Raw genomic sequence first — 16,614 nt, forward strand, 5'->3', positions numbered from 1 at the left:
TAGAAATCTGTACAGGGGTAGCTTGATTGCCACTTAAATGTGGATTGCACTCCGCAAAAAGTGGCAATCTGCCCCAAACCACACAGGAGACATAAACAAACTGGAAAACATTCACAACAATATTTTTTGTTTGTAGTTGTACTTTTACTCGTTTGTTAAACTGGTCTTAGTAACCATTTCCAGGTAAGTATGGAGATTTTTTTTTTTTTTTTGGGTTTGAAAATGGTGAAAACTGACTTTTTTTAAGTGATGAGAAGGAATATATTTTTCATTACACATTTTGTCAATTTACTCTTACTTTTATATTAGCTGTGAGCTAGAACAGTCAGTAAATTAAAAAGCTCTTTTCCACAAGGTCTTCTTATAAAGTCTTTCTTACCCTTATCGAAAGTGTATTTTGGGGGCACCTGGGTGGCTCAGTCGTTGGGCGTCTGCCTTCGGCTCATGGCGTGATTCTGGCGTTCTGGGATAGAACCCCACGTCAGGCTCTTCCACTGGGAGCCTGCTGCTTCCTCTCCCACTCCCCCTGCTTGTGTTCCCTCTCTTGCTGGCTGTCTCTCTCTCTGTCAAATGAATAGATAGAATCTTTAAAAAAAAAAAGTGTATTTTGCATAAAAGTATATTTTGAGGCAGTTTTTTTAAAAACAGATTCTCAAATCAGAAAGATGAAATTTTGACTTTTTCTATCTTGCCTCTGTAGTTTCAGATTTCTAAAAATAAATGAAAGTGAAAAATATAAATATGAGATAGTTGAATAAGGGTGAGTGCAAAGTTCTAGTAATGTACAACAGCTATCAAGCATTTAAAAAAATGTTAAAAGTAACTCTAGGGGTGTCTGGCTGGCTCAGTTAGAAGAGTGTGTGATTCTTGATCTTAGGGTTGTGAGTTCAAGGCCCATGTTGGGTGTAGAGATTACTTAAAAAAAAAAAGCAGTTCTAAAGATTTTTGTATGTGTGTGTTAGAGAAAAGTTGTTAAGTGGACAACAAAAGCAATTTACAAAATGTGTATAAAAAGAGCTATCTTTCACGAAAATGCACATATGGGTATATGTGTATACACAGGAAAAACTCTGGAAATTCACCCCAAATGTTAAAATTCTTTTTTTTCTGGCTTCTGGGATTTCATGAGATTACTGTTTATGTACCTTTTTTTTCCTAATTTCCTTATGATGACTATGTATTTTAGTCAGCAGACAAAGGGCTTCCTCTCCTTTCTTTCGATTAATATTAGTTAAATGTTACAGAGAATCTAATTTAAAGTGAAGGGAAAGACCAGAGCAAAGTCCAGAATGATTGCAAATTGAGAGGTTCTCCAGACTGAACAGAATATGGGGGCAGGAGTCCATTTGATACTGGAGCGTGGTTTTGTTTGTTTGTGTTCATGTGCTAATTCTTTGTTGCGTGGTGAAAATGCAAACACGGAAAAATAACCTGCAGTTGTTCTGAAAACTGATTTTTTTCCCCTCTAGCTTCTAGAGACCCTCCTCTGAGAAGTCAAGGCATAGGCTTAAGGCAATTATGCACTGGGTAGGAAGGGCCAATACAAACTAAAGAGGGAACATAAAGATCTCTGCCCTTACTAGTACTATTTTTCTCTCCTCGGTTAAATTTGAAACCTCTTCTCTCTCTTTTTTTTTTTTAAGATTTTAAGTATTCTCTAAACTCAACATGGGGCTCAAACCCACAACCCTGAGATCAAGAGTCCCACGTTCTACCGACTGAGTCAGCCAGGTGCCCTGAAGTCTCTTCTCTTATTATGCTCTTTCCTTTAATAAATACCTAAAGAACTTTTTCTATGCTGATTAAATCACATGAGAGAAAAAGAAAAGTCAGCCCTAACCTAGGAGCTAATAATCTGAGTAAACAAATTGGAAAAGTTAACCAAGAAAAGAGCACTATGCACTTAGAATTAAACGACTTAACACAGAGAAGTCCTATAGCAGGTCAAGGAATGGCTGGTAACTGTACTGTGGTCATGGTCTAGATCAGCACTGTTCAATATAACTTTCTACAGTGATGAATTAGCACAGTAGCCACTAGCCACGTGTGGCTAATGAGCACTTGAAATATGGTCTGTACAACTGAGGATCTGAATTTTTAATTTTGTTTAATTTAAAAAGCCACATAGAGTTGGTGACTTACCATATTGAAGAATGCAGGCCAAGATCTAGAAGGTATCAAAAAAGTAGAACTTGTCTTGTTACTTGAAGAAAGGGGAGGATTTGAATGGCTTTGGACAAAGAAAGGCATTCCAGGAGAGGAAAAAGCACATATGAACTGTGCTCGCTTCACACTGAAAATGTGAAAGCGTTTGGTGTTTGGATGGGTGATTGTCATGGGTTGCTACACTGGGCAGACCATGCAGCTGAGAGTTATGATTTGAAGCTGTCAGTAATGGGGAGTAATTAGTTCTTTCTTTTTTCTTAATTGCAGTATAATTGATATAACATTATTTTCAGGTGTACAATATGATTTGATATTTTTATGATTATTTCTGATCAGTGGATAACAGCTCTTACCATGTGTCAGGCATTATGTTGAGTGCTTTAGATGTATTATCTCATTTAATTGTAACAACCTTTTGAGGGGAATGAAGATTCATTTGGTGGCACTATAGGGGTAAGAGAAGCAATTTATAATCTTGAAATATCTCAAGGTACTGATGATGAGGATGCAGAAGTTAGAAAGCCTCATTAGGACATTAGGAAGTTAGACTCAATAGACCTTGATGTCTGACTACATGTGGAGGATGGATGAAAAAGGGATGTGACAATCTGCATTCCTAGGGATACTGATGAGGACAAAATCCTGTGGAACACCAATGATTCTGGGGTGAATGAAGGCAGTTGTATTAACAAAGGGATCTTGAGAAGGATGTAGTTGGGTGGCAATGGAAATAAGTTAGCAGAGTCGAGGAATTCGATAAAGGGTTTTTGAAAGTCCTATGGGTAAGTTAAAGATGAGGATGAAGGGGCATCTGGCTTTAGTTGGTGGAGCATTTGACTCTTGATCTTAGGGTTGTGAGTTAGAGCCCCATGTTGCGTGTAGAGATTATGCAAAAATAAAAATCTTAAAAAAAATAAGGTGGAGAAGTGGCAGCTGTGGTTGGGAGTTAAGGTAATGCTGACAAAAACAGAGGAGTCAAGGGGAGTAAAGTCAATTTTGAAAGGAAATAAGAACTTTTTTTTTGACATGTTGACTAGAGGTAATGAGTCCCCTGGATGTTAATGTCTTACTGGCTGGAGAGAATATGAAGCTAGAGCTTATGAGGCAGATCAAGGCTGGAGAGGGCTGAGTGTCAAGTGCTGTCCCAGGACAGCAGGTAAAGGGAAAAGAGAGGTTGAGGATAAAACCTGGGGCAAATGCCCACCCACATAGAGGGCTAAATGAGAAAGAAGAGCCAGCAAGGGAGAAGGGGTGATTGTACCATCCTAGGGCAATGTCAAGGGAGAATTTTACAGGTGAAAGTCAGAATTTTCTTGTGTGGCAGTGAGGTCAAGGAAAAAAAAAAAAAGACTGAGAAAAGAATGAGCTTATCAAGGAGATCCAGGAGGAAAAAGTGTAAAGAATTTGTCTTGGCAGTTTGGCAGTGCAGGGACTGAGAGGAAAAGGGAAACTGCTTGAGAAGCGATAAATAAAGATCATCTCTCCCCCAATTCCCCAGGTAGATTAATCCCATTCAGTCTGAAAGCAGAAAGGAGGAACCTAGTACAAAGGAGGGGAAGAAGGTCTGGAGGCAGGTGAGATGGAGCCAGCAAGCCAAGGGTTGGCAACTTAGAAGGGAGAGGAGACTCTTGCTCCTTCAGACACTTGAAAACAGTTCACAAAAATGGATGGTACGGGCAGAAATACTTTGAGAAGTGTGGCAGAGGATGCTGGAGCTAGATGTTTTTTTATCTTCTCAGTGAAAAAGCCATCAGGGCCATCTGCCAAGAAAGAGGAGAAGGGAAAATGGGTTAGGTGGGAAGGAGAAAAGAGATTTGTAACAGCAACAGTTAGGGCAGCTCTTGAGAATCACCTGAATGGAAGGATTGGGGACTAGACCAACGTGATTCCATTTTAGGCTGCCATCTCAGATTTACTTCTGGGAACAGACAATACTAACAACCACCACCATTTATCATGTGGCTATTCCCTGCTTACTACGAGTGTTTACATATATTATCTCACTTAATTTCCGAAGAAGCCAATGAAGTACTATTAATTGCAATTACTTCCAAATTATAAAAAAGTAAACTGAGACTCATAAAGATTTCACCTTAATTAAAAAAAAAAAGAATTGCCACTCTGTAGCCAGGCACCGTTCTTGAGACAGGCAAAGGGCTTGCCTTTATGGAGATTTACAGATTTACAGAGGTGCAGGCAGAAAAGTAAACGAATAAATGAAACAGATCACTTCAGCTTTTAATAAATGGTGTGAAAATAATAAAACTGGTGATACGGTTGATATAATAAATACGACACAACACTGGAGGAGTGCGGGAAGGTAGAGAGGCTCTATTAGTGTCGTCAGGGGAGGGCCCTTTCAGGGTACAAGTGAGCTGAGAACTTCAGGATGAGAAAGGTGGACAGGTTTTCCAGGCCAACGAAAAGCTAAGTGCAGAGGCCCTGAGGCAATTACTCATGTGGCTTTTGGAGGAAAACAAACACTAGCGCAACGGAAGCTTAGTGAGCAAGGGGATACGGGCCAAGGTTGGAGATACCATGGCAGTCCGGGAAGAATTTACGCAAAAGAGGTAACTCAATTCGTATCAACGGACTAAGGCGCCCGAGAGCAGGGGGCGGACTGTGCCGTTCTCCCCCGCGAGTTCCCACTGCGTGAAGCTGCCCGCACACGGCGCAGACAGGAGCCACCGGTCGGGAGAGGTTCCAAGCCCCGGAGCCAAGGGGCTGAGGCCCGCGGGGGGTGGGGAGTGTGACCTCCCCGCGGCACCAGCGTCCCCGGAGGCACCGACGGCCGCGCCAGGGCCCTCGCTGCTACCGAGCAGCCCTCCGCCCCCCGCCCTCCAGCATCGCCCCCGCCTGGAATTCTCGTCAGCGACCCCCGCCCGCCGCACTACCCGCCCCTCCCGGCTTGGTTTTTCGTCCGGGGCGGCGAGTCCGTCTTCCAAAACTTCGGAATGACAGTAGTCCCAAAAGTAATGGGGAGATGACATAAATCAGGACCAGGACGAACTCCTATAGAAAACAGACCTTTTATTTTCTGTCTTGTTTCCCTCACGGCTTTCCAGAAATAACTTGCTTCCCAGTATGCACTCTAAATCACCCCCTCCAACAGCGAGACTATTGGTTTGACCCCTCAACTCTGATTGGCTGAAGGTTTACGCCTCGATCAGGGATTGGAGAACGTGCGTTCCTTACGTATTCCCCGCGCCCATTGGTTCTTTTTCCCCGTTTCTGGGCGGAGTGGTTAGGGACGGTTTCCACCCTCTTGTTTACGGAGTGCGTAGTTGTAGCGCTCTCCGAGCGCGGGGGCTGTCTCTAAAGTTCCCTATCTAGCTCGTCCGACCAATTGGGTTCTTGCTCCACCCTCGCCCTCTCCCTTGCACGCTTCCCGCGTGGTACTGCCCACACCTTTAGAGCGGCGCCGCGAGCGGACGCCCGTCGCGTTCCTCCGCCCGCGCTCGCCAGGCTGTTCCCCCTCGAGGGTGCGCTTGGTACGGCCCGCGCCGCCTCTTTCCCTTGCTGGGGTGGCTGCCCCCCCCTCGGGTCGGCGGCGCTTGGTGCCGCCCGGGAGAACCAGGTCATCGGTCGGTTCCCGTGAAAACAAAAACAATCGGCGGCGCTGCCGCGGGCAGGCGAACGCAGCGAGTGAGGACCAGGGGCGCGGGGCTGGGTGGGGAGAGCGAGCGGGAGCGGCGGCGACTATTCGGGGGCTGGGGGGGCATGGGGCAGGCGGGCACGGGCTGCGCGGGGCTCNGCCTCGGCCGCCTCAGCCGCCCTCGCCGCCCGCGCCGCCCGCCTGGGGGACGAGGAGCAGGACGCGGCCTCGGCCGGGCCCGGGCCGAACGGCTGCGGACACCCGGGCGCCAGGGAGCCGAGCGCCGCCGCCGCCGCCTCCGGAATGGATCAGTGCGTGACGGTGGAGCGCGAGCTGGAGAAGGTGCTGCACAAGTTCTCGGGCTACGGGCAGCTGTGCGAGCGCGGCCTGGAGGAGCTCATCGACTATACGGGCGGCCTCAAGCACGAGATCCTGCAGAGCCACGGTAGGGCGGCCCGGGTGGGCGCGCGGGGCAGGGCCGGGCCCCTCGGGCCAGGAGGGGTGTCCCCGCGCCTCCCCCAAGGCGCGGAGACCCCCCCCCCATCCGCTACCCGCGCCCCAATCCCCTGTGACTTTTCCTCCTCCCTATTTGTCTCGAACCTGCCCCGACTTCGTTGTCAATTAAGAGTGAGCGCGATCCACCCGGAAACCCAGCCCGGAACCACGGGTTCCAGCTGGGTTAAACGTGTGTGGCGGCCGGTCCGTGGCACCTGCAGACTGCAGCCGTCCCGCGGTGGGCGCCCCTTGCCCCCGCCCGCCCGGGTGCTTTCTGGTTCCTCTGGGCTGAAGGTGCGATGATTGCGTTGGATCGGAGGGTCTGGGTGATAAGAGGGTCAGTACAGGAAGCCCCTTCTTCCTCTCCTGCCCCAGATCCTTGGCCCGGGGACTTACTTTCCAAGTCTTTCTTTCTTTCTTCTTTCTGTTCTTTTTTTAAATTAGAAAGTCGAGTGTTATTCTTAGCTGTGGGTTAACAGAACAGCCGCTGCTGCAACTTCACGATTTGACTGCTGTGTGGAAGCAGCTCTTCAACTCCGCAGCAGCACAGACGTGATTCCTAGGAAACGAGCTAAATCAGACTGTTCAGCTCTCCTAGTGTAGCCTGAGGAAGAACAGGCATCTTCCCTGAAGCAAATTGTGGCACAAGTAGTTAGTTCCTTGCCTTACTTGGCCAAGTTTTTACTTGTGTGTGTTTTTTTTTTTTTTCAGAAGACAGATTTTCTGTAGAAGGTGTTTTACCTAGATTATTTCATTATTCCTCTAGGACCTGGGGGCAGATACTTTGCTGAAGTTAACTTGTGGAAGCTGGTTGGAAAGGGGTTTTGGTTTTGGTTTTTGAGTGACATTAAAGGTCTGGTATCCTTAGAATAACATATTCATAGTGGTAATTCTTTCTGATCAAGAAAGAAAAGACTTTAATAGATTCATTCAAGAGTTTGGGGGAGCCCTCTCAACTTCTAGGCAGAGCAGCAGTTTATGGAAAGGAAAGTTTGGTAGCTGGAGTGAGATACGGGTACTTGGGCAGGTGAGGTGAAGGCAGTGGCGCGTCTCTCCGCCCCTCCCCCCTTTCTCCTCCTACACCTTTCTTTCCATACTTCTTTCAGAGGGGAGTAAGTGCTAGCCCATGGTAAGGGAGTCTTAAAACATCTTATTCTGAACATGGCAGTCACTTTTGAACTCCGGGGAAGAAGCAAGCCTGCAACCATAGTGGGGATAGGAGTTAGAATATTAATATGGAAAAATAAGCAGACCTAGATGGCTGCTGGTGAAGGGGAAGCGGAGGTGGAGTTGGGTGGGAATCCTGGGAAGGCTCTGGTGAATTTGGTTTTTGGACATGGGAGATAAAACTGAAGGGCTGATGAAGACAGAGTCAAGGGCTTATGTGTACTGGTGGCTAAAGATGCAGTTAGACTACGGGGGAAAAGTAAGGTCTCAGATGGTTTTCTACTATCATTTCTACCTAGGAGAGTGGAGATCATGTAGGCTGCAGGGAGGGACTGTAGGGTCTAACCACACCTTGAACTCCTCCTGGAGGGTGGGGGGCCGTGGAGAGCCAGCAGAAACATAAAGGGCAGGAGCTTAGAAGAAGAGAAGTTGGTCAGCTGGTATTTGGCTATTGGGAGTTAAACTAGATTAGTGGGAATTAAGAAAAATATGCACACTGAAGTGTAAGGAGGCCCAGAGCTGTTTAAGTACAGGGGTGGGAGGTGTGTGTGTGGTGGGGGAGTGTGGGTGTGAGGTTGTGTGTCTGTATCCCTCTGTGTCTGTCTGCCTGCCCACCTGCCCATCTGTTCCAGGAAATCTACGTCTTGTTCAAGGCTGAAAGGAAAAGAATGAGTGAACGGTCTAGACTTGGAGAGGTGGAAGGAGCATTTCCCTTTTAGGGACCAGGTCAGAGGTTGAGGGGTTGGGTAGGCAGAATTGGAGAGAATAGATGGAAAGTAAAATAGCTTCCTGTAAGAGAAAGGGGGTATTAGTTGGCGGGGGAAGTGTGATTGCAAGGCTCATTTTAGGGAATTTGGGGCCCATCTCAGATGGATAAAATAATTGCCAGAAATTGCTTAAGCACGAGTTTGCTTTAGACAGATTGTTTTTGCTTGGTATTGGGGAACTTTGCAAGGAGTATATGGTGTGAGGGTATTAGCCACAGATAATGCCATGCTATTCAAATGGTCTGACTTGGTGAATTGCATATATTCCATTCTCAGGCTCCTATTTTTTACTTTCTTGTCTACCAAATTGCAGTTTGATAGTGGTATTTCTTTGATTTTCTTTAATTCTATAATAATAGGATTAAGTGACTAAAGGAAGTTATGAAACATGAAAGAAAAATAAATACCGCAAGTGTCAGGTCTAGTTTCCAAAGTAAACTCTTTTTTCTTATGGTGTTCTTATGTGTAGAGGCAAACATCATGCTTTGGTACCTAGGTTATGGTAATTTTCAAGGAAGATAATTTCTAATGTTCTTTGCCAGCGATGTGGTGGTTATTAAATTTGTATCTTAAATATACCCTTCCTAAAGTTATGTCTACTGAAATCTGAGTTTGGAACTCCATTTTCAAGTTTGAATGTACTTGTTTGGGCAATTGATCTTGTGGGCTCCTGTGACTTGAGAGAGCGGCTCCAATTGGGACCATCTGTCAGGGCTTTGGGTCTCATTTAGTGGAGTTATTTGTGGTAAGATTCTTGTAAGAACGTGATGTGAATAAAGTAGAATCTTGGGAACGCTTTAGATGCCCCAACATGGCATCATACTGATGGTGAGTAACTGCCTGATTCAGAAGTATCTTCTTAGCTGGGGTCAGGGGATAAGTTCAGTTTTTGAGGATGATTTACATTTTCTTATGTTTAAATATCTTTTTTCTAAAGTGAGCAAGCAACTATACCAAATGAGGACAGTTAGAATAGTTTGTGGTGGAAACATACGTAAATGAAGATTAGTTAGTAAACCCTTGACAACCCATATCCACTCTCACCACTTTTATTCCAGATTATGAAACTTTCCAAAGGGGGCTCACCTGGCAGCTGGCCTGGAAGCAGTCCTGCATTGAGCCCTAACATTTCTTTCATCAGCTTTAAATTGCCTCTCTATGGCCTGAAATTCTTTCATATAAACTTTCCCTAATTATTTCATTTAAAATGCATTTTTTTTAAAGATTCCATTTATTTATTCGACAGAGATAGAGACAGCCAGCGAGAGAGGGAACACAAGCAGGGGGAGTGGGAGAGGAAGAAGCAGGCTCATAGCAGAGGAGCCTGATGTGGGGCTCGATCCCAGAACACCAGGATCACGCCCTGAGCCGAAGGCAGACACTCAACCACTGTGCCACCGAGGCGCCCCTAAAATGCATTTTTCTTAATTCAGATACCTTTGGGAGAATAAGGGTGTTGTGGATGGTTACTCGCACCTGGTGGATTAGTTTGTATTCTGCCATTTAATCCACCCCTAACCAAGTCCAGCCTAGGAAGAGGAAAATCTTTCTTTTTAATTAATTAATTTTTTTTAATGGGAGTGTGAGGCCTAAGGCAGAGGAATACTTTCAGAGTACAAGGCTCTGATTGGTAGGTGTAGGCTTTGACTAGGTCATAGCCAGCCGTGGAGTTTTGGTGGTTGAGGGGCAACATAGCAGTAACAGAAGAGCAAAGGGGCAGTAAAGAATCACAGAGAATACTAAAAAGAAGTTCTGTTGAAGCCTGATTCATTCCTCCTCTGGGGACTGACTTAAAGGCTCTCTTCAGGTCCAAAAACTGCCTGGGAAACCTTAGGGTGGTAGATTGGATGATGAGAGAGCGATCCTGAGCCTATTGAATGAGGTATCTGAGGAAAAAGGGATTAGAGATGACTGTTGACAGCAAATGAAAGGTCAATGCTGCAGTGTTTGGGCTGGGAAAGGAATACCATTTTTTTTTTAAAGATTTTATTTATTTATTTGGGAGAGATAGAGACAGCTAGCGAGAGAGGGAACACAAGCAGGGGGAGTGGGAGAGGAAGAAGCAGGCTCACAGCAGAGGAGCCTGATGTGGGGCTCGAACCCATAACGCCGGGATCACGCCCTGAGCCGAAGGCAGACGCTTAAACCGCTGTGCCACCCAGGCGCCCCGAATACCGTTTTTAAGCCTAATTTGCCAGAAGTTAAGGATTGTACCAAGCTCCGAGTCTTACCCTTAGTTACTTTGATTAAACTTCAGGTTCACTTAATTTCCTCAACTCTTAGGAAAGAGGAGAGCACTGTTGTCATTTACTTGTACCAGCTTTTCAGTGAGTTTCCCTGTGCACATGAAGTTTGGTCTAATTTAAGATTCTCTACGGTTGATGCTGTTTGGTGATCATTTCCAGTGTGCCGTTGATCTAATTTGGGTAATGCACTAGTGCTTCTCAAACTTTACTCACACATGTGCACTCTTACTTTTCGGGTGGATTCATGATTACACTTAAGTAGATTTATCCTCACTGTAGGCACTGATATTTGTGAAATCATAGGTTTGGTATATTAGGTATAATAAACTATTAAAAGCAAATTCATAATTATTAAAATATCATTTCATATACAGCTAATATCACTATTCACATCAGTGGTGTGGGAACCACACTTCGGACAACCCTGGATTAACAGGGAGATGGTACGGATAAATGTTGGTGATTTTGTGATTATTTATATGCTTTTTAGCATTTTTTTTTCTATTGGCAAATATATTTTGTTTCCCATTAGCACTTCTGTGGTGGAAGGGAGAACAGAAGAGAACTATATATCATGTATTGCTGATATTCTGATTTCACATTTGGTAAATGGAGATTAGACTGAAACAATAGGGTAGCATTTATGACATGTTAGAAGTGTACTGGGAAAATTACAGTCTTTGTAAGAGTCAAGGGTATGCAGTATTTTTAAAAGTTACTGCTAGGCTGGGGGCACCTGGGTGGCTCAGTCAGTTAAGTGTCCAACTCTTGATCTCAGCTCAGGTCTTGATCTCAGGGTGCTAAGTTCAAGGTCCATGCTGGGTGTGGAGCCTATTTAAAAAAAATTTTGTTAGGCTATTCTAGGGAGTTGTATTGTAGTTTCTGAAAATGATTCTCAGTGACTTTTTTAAAATGAATTTTCTAAATTTAAATTTTGTTTTAGGTAGATAATTTGTTCAAATGGTATAAATGCAAATGATAAAAAAAGGATACCCCGTTAGAAGTCTCCCTCCTACTCTTTCTTATTTGTGGGCCACCTAGTTGCCCACTTCACAGACAGAGATGCTAATGTCCAGGAAAATTTTTCAGAAAAATCAGGGAAATAATAATTTGTCACTATTCATTTTTTACTTTGAGGCATTGGGCATGCAGTTCTACTTACTGTGATTTAGGCTTAGTACTATTGCAATTTACAAGTTGGTAAAGACAACTTAATTTGTAGGAGTGGTACAACACATATATTAGCTTCTAAAACTCCCTTTTTTGTGTGCATATGTCGTCTGACTCCCAGTAGTAGAACTCATTTAAACCATAATCCTCCATCTTTCTTTGGTGAATCAAAGAGAATTTAATTACTAGTTGCAGAACTGCTTCCAGTTTTTAAAACTTGAAGGTAACAAATGAGAAGGTAAATAGGCAATTAAGCATGGAAGAGAAAGCAAATTGTGGCCACATTTTAAACTAATTTCTGTGGTATGGTTTTTATCAGTAGACAGAAAACAGAGATTCAGGGTCATATGGTATGTATAACTTTTCATTCTAGAACTTGAGTTGTATATATTACATATACTTATTGAAAAGTATGCATATTTATACATATAAATCTCTGTGCTTTTCAGAGCCTACCAGGGTTGAATGTATTATGTTGAATGAATACTAAAGGATCAGGGTTTGGTAGATGAGTGGTTTGCCTTTATTCAGCCTTATCGTTTGGTGTACTTGGCGAAGGCTACAATATCTGGTCTCTCAGCTGTCAGTGAAACGTTTTTTTTTCTTTAAAGATTTATTTATTTATTTATTTATTTGACAGAGATAGAGACAGCCAGCGAGAGAGAAGGAACACAAGCAGGGGGAGTGGGAGAGGAAGAAGCAGGCTCATAGCGGAGGAGCCTGATGTGGGGCTTGATCCCATAACGCCGGGATCACGCCCTGAGCCGAAGGCAGACGCTTAATGACTGCGCCACTCAGGCGCCCCTGTCAGTGAAACTTTTTGCTAAATATTAACAAGACACCGTTGAGAAAAGGACTTTATTTTTTTTTTTACTTTTTAAAAAAATTATGTTCAGTTAGCCATTGTATAGTACATCATTATTTTTAGAAGAAGGACTTTAAATTTTGAATGAATTAAATTTGATATCTGCATTTAATATCTAGTCTGGAAAGTAGCAGGTAAGTAGGTCAGAAAAGTTTGGGTGGATAACAGTAGTCATTGTTCAAATACTCTTAAGAGAAAAATAGACCAGTTAGCAAGCTACTTGGGCAGTTTTAGCTGGTGAGAATAATAGGTTAGTGTGGGCATTTCCAGTTAGGTTTAGAAGCTGATTTAACTTTGTCGGCCCTTCCTTTCCAGGCTCTTTTTAGGAGGTAATTCTTTGTTATTTGGCGCCTTATTCATTCAGACTAGTGTATTACTCAGGATTCTTTTGATTGCAGGTGGCAGAATAGTTTTAATTAAAATGGACTTTGTTGACTCATAACTAAATAGGCTGAGGTAAGGCCAGCTGGCTCCAGAAGCACAGAGGATGTCATAGGACTGATCTTTTTCTCTTCCTCACTCAGCTGTGCTTTTCGTGGCTTCATTCTCAGAGGAGCTTTCTCCACATGGAGGTAAAGATGGCCACTGGGGTTCCTATCATTCTTATATTGCTAGTGATCCCCAAGACAGGAACATGCCTTTTTTTCCTACATTTTCAAACATAAAATTACCAGGGAGTATCGGTGCTATCTTGGTTTGGGTCATAACCCTCTCCCTGAATCAGTAACTGGGGCTAGGACATGGAGTCCATTGGCTGCCTTGGGCTGTGCTTACCCCGTGTCAGGAGATGTATGGCCATGTGATCACAGGAGAGAGTTCTAGAAAGAAAATCTTGTACCCAGATGAAAGTGATTGATGTCTATTATAGTTGAGCAGCTACAAGTTACACCAATAACAGTGTTCTTTGAGGTGTTTTCTTGACTACCCCAACCTTTATTTCTCAGTTTTTGCCTTGCCTCCTAACTGTAACATTCATACTATTCAAATACTGACTTACTAGTGCAACTTAATTTATAGACTAAAAAAATGCAATTTGGTTCGTTGTTACCTTTGGGAATTTACTTGAAATTGCTTGTATGCTTGGCATAGTAAAATCATTTTACTAAGGTTATTTTATCTTTTAAGTAGTTTTTTTTTTTTAAAGATTTTATTTTATTTATGTGACAGAGAGACAGCCAGCGAGAGAGGGAACACAGCAGGGGGAGTGGGAGAGGAAGAAGCAGGCTCCCAGCGGAGGAGCCTGATGTGGGACTCGATCCCGGAACGCCGGGATCACGCCCTGAGCCGAAGGCAGATGCTTAACGACTGCACTACCCAGGCGCCCCTTTTAAGTAGTTTCTAACTCTGGATAATGGCAAGTTTCTTCCTCACCAATGTTAACACTTCTGTGATATGATACTAGGGTATGTAGAGAAATTTCCATTCTTTCCATGTTTTAGTCTCTTAGTTGTTAGGATAGTGAAAATGGTGTTTTGGTAAACTATTCACTTGGGATGTTTGGGATGTTAAAACTGACTTGTTTTCATTTGAGGTCCTCCTTCTTCATCTGTAAAATCTTTGAAAATGACCCCAAAATGCAGTATAGGGGAGAATTATAGAGGGCTCTAGTCCTGAGCTATGTACTGGAGCCTCATGGTGCTCCGTGTAATCCCTAGAAGTTGATATATACCAGGGACGTGATGCTCTCTAAACTGGGGATTTTTTTTGAAAGCTTCAAGAGTTTGTAGAAGAATGGCAGAAACGTCTGGCCTTCCTCTTAGATTAGGTTCTAGTCTAATCCCTCAAATAACAGACTCAAACAGCAGGGTTTGAGACTTTTAGAAATATACTTTCACCTTATTTGGGTTTGGTGACTGTGTGGCTCAGCTGAGAATGGTTCTTAGGGAGCATTGTTCTGGGAGTCCATAAGGCTATACTGCAAAGTCTTTAACACTTCAGATTGAGCCTGAATACTTTCTTCTCATTTTGAGGTATAGCATCTGGCTATGTGTTATCTTTGATGAATTTGCTATATCTGTGGGATCCATCTAGATTTAATATCTCATTATTGATTATATGAAGCTATTCAGGAGGAGATAAGGAGTGACTTAAAAGAAACATTATACATGGCTTCAGCCCTCCAGGAATTTGGAGGCTAGTTAGGGAGATACGAAGATGAGTCTGCCACTTGGGAGAGTAGACCACAAAATTTTGTCCTTGAGCTCATGAGATCTAAGTTTGGGTTATTGCTCTGCCACTTTACTGGTGCTATAATCTTGCTTACCCTATTTCCTCTTCAATAAACTGGTAACTTATATCACAGAGTCATGGAAATTAAATAGGTAATAGATGTAAACTGGCTTTAAAATCTGAAAACAAGGTATATTTGTTTTTAATGTCTGTACCTTTTTTGTTTGTTTTTATTATTTTTAAGGTCTGTGCCTTTAAGCAGTGTTAAGCACTATGGAGGCACTTTGACTATTAGGTATCTTTCATACTGGTGTATCTTAGCTACCATTCTGTGCCCAGTGGTCTGCCTAACACCATAAGAAATATTCAAAAGGCATAAGATACAGTCTTCAAGGAACTTTAGTTGCATAATGAGACCTGACTTTTACATTCGAGAGGGGAAAAAACCATGGCCATGACACAGTATAAATAGCAGTGCTTCTGGTTAGTACAAATACCAGCAGTTCAGAGAAATAGGAGAGAAGAAGCCCTTAGAAAGAACTGCTGGTGTGTGTGTGTGTGTGTTATTTTAATTGAAGTTCAGAGCACCTGGTCAATAGTTATTAATCGTCAGTTAAATGTAGAACTGGCTAAATCTTGTGGGGGTTAACAAAGGGCAAGTAATTGTTCTTATGCTCTAAGAACTTTGTCTGGTAAAGGAGATGACACTGGTGTGTTTTTAACCATTAGTGCCCGGTAGTGCAAGGCCATGTATATAGGCCAGTGCTGACTGAGTGGTACAGGCAAGAAGAGGTAGGATTTGAGACATCCTCTAACCTGTCAAGTTTCAATAACAGAGATTGAATGTGGACATTCAGGATGGGGTGCCAGAAGTGGTGGTTGGCAAGAACAAAGGTGCAGAGGAGTGAGAGTACAAGAGGCATTCTGGGAGCAGGGAAGGACCAGACCAGGGAGAAATAGGGTAGAAGAATTAAAATTAATTTGGAATCAGGGTTTATAGAGTCACAGATACCAGGGAAAATAGTAGACTGGGAAGCTTTTGAATGACTTGGGTGGGGAGTACATTTTGAACAGGGACTGGACAGGGACTTTACCTTGAGACCAATTAGCAGCATTTAGGTTGATTGGAGTTGGGAGTGCGGTTTGGCTAGAGGCAAGATGACTAGTTAAGTGTCAACTTAGACCTAATGAAAGAGGGACCTCTCTTTGGGTGGTCGTGGTAGAGATGTACAGGGACTCATGCATGGTTGGTTTTGCAGCACACTAGTGCACTGGATCAGAGCACACCTATCTGAATCTACGTTCTGTTCTGGAAGGTCAGGGGTTGACCCCAAAAATACTGTACTTTGTAGATTTGCCACCTATTAATATACTGAAAAAAGTTTTTGTTTTCAGTGTATACTGCCCCTAGAAAAAAATGAATGTCTTTTATTTGTACCTTTTTCTTCTTCCTTTGAGTGAATCTCTCTGTTGAGCAGCTGCTGTGTCCTAGGTGCTGAGGTAGCTCATAAGAAGCCTCAAACTCCAATAGGCCACAATTTAGTTTGCTACTCACAGTATGAAGCAGTCCTTTTATTATTATTTTTTTAAATACCAGCCTTACCTTTTCAAGTTTTTCTGTTTTACAGTTTTGCAATCTTTTCCATGTTCACCTTGACAGTGACTTCTTCAGAATCAATCTTAGACCCTTTTATTCTTTGTCTTCTTTTATTCCCATCCTAAATTTCTTTTCTTTTTTTTTTAAAGATTTTATTTACTTATTTATTTGACAGAGATAGAGACAGCCAATGAGAGAGGGAACACAAGCAGGGGGAGTGGGAGAGGAAGAAGCAGGATCATAGTGGAGGAGCCTGATGTGGGGCTCGATCCCATAACACCGGGACCACGCCCTGAGCCGAAGGCAGACGCTTAACCGCTGTGCCACCCAGGCGCCCCCCCCATCCTAAATTTCTTAATCTGTTTTAAATACTTGAT

At 43.4% G+C, this 16,614-nt stretch overlaps 1 protein-coding gene and 1 long non-coding RNA gene across 4 annotated transcripts in view; one reads left to right on the forward strand and one right to left on the reverse strand.

Annotated features, from left to right (window-relative positions):
* Window positions 1–504: 504 nt before the first annotated feature.
* LOC105238925 lies at window positions 505–5,262 on the reverse strand. Its single transcript, XR_857702.3, has 3 exons — window positions 5,194–5,262; window positions 2,143–3,926; window positions 505–563 (listed from the first exon to the last, which is right to left on the reverse strand). It is a non-coding gene; the product is annotated as an uncharacterized LOC105238925 (long non-coding RNA).
* A 662-nt stretch (window positions 5,263–5,924) lies between these two features.
* RMND5A (required for meiotic nuclear division 5 homolog A) overlaps window positions 5,925–16,614 on the forward strand; it is a 60,648-nt gene continuing 49,958 nt past the window's right edge. For all 3 annotated transcript variants that reach the window (XM_002922338.4, XM_019802879.2, XM_019802880.2), the window contains exon 1: window positions 5,925–6,206. In XM_002922338.4, the coding sequence (XP_002922384.1) occupies window positions 6,065–6,206 (142 nt within the window). In that variant the 5' untranslated portion in view covers window positions 5,925–6,064. The remainder of the gene's footprint in view (window positions 6,207–16,614) is intronic.

The sequence above is a fragment of the Ailuropoda melanoleuca genome, chromosome 4, assembly GCF_002007445.2.
Source record: "Ailuropoda melanoleuca isolate Jingjing chromosome 4, ASM200744v2, whole genome shotgun sequence".
Classification (NCBI taxonomy): Eukaryota; Metazoa; Chordata; class Mammalia; order Carnivora; family Ursidae; genus Ailuropoda; species Ailuropoda melanoleuca.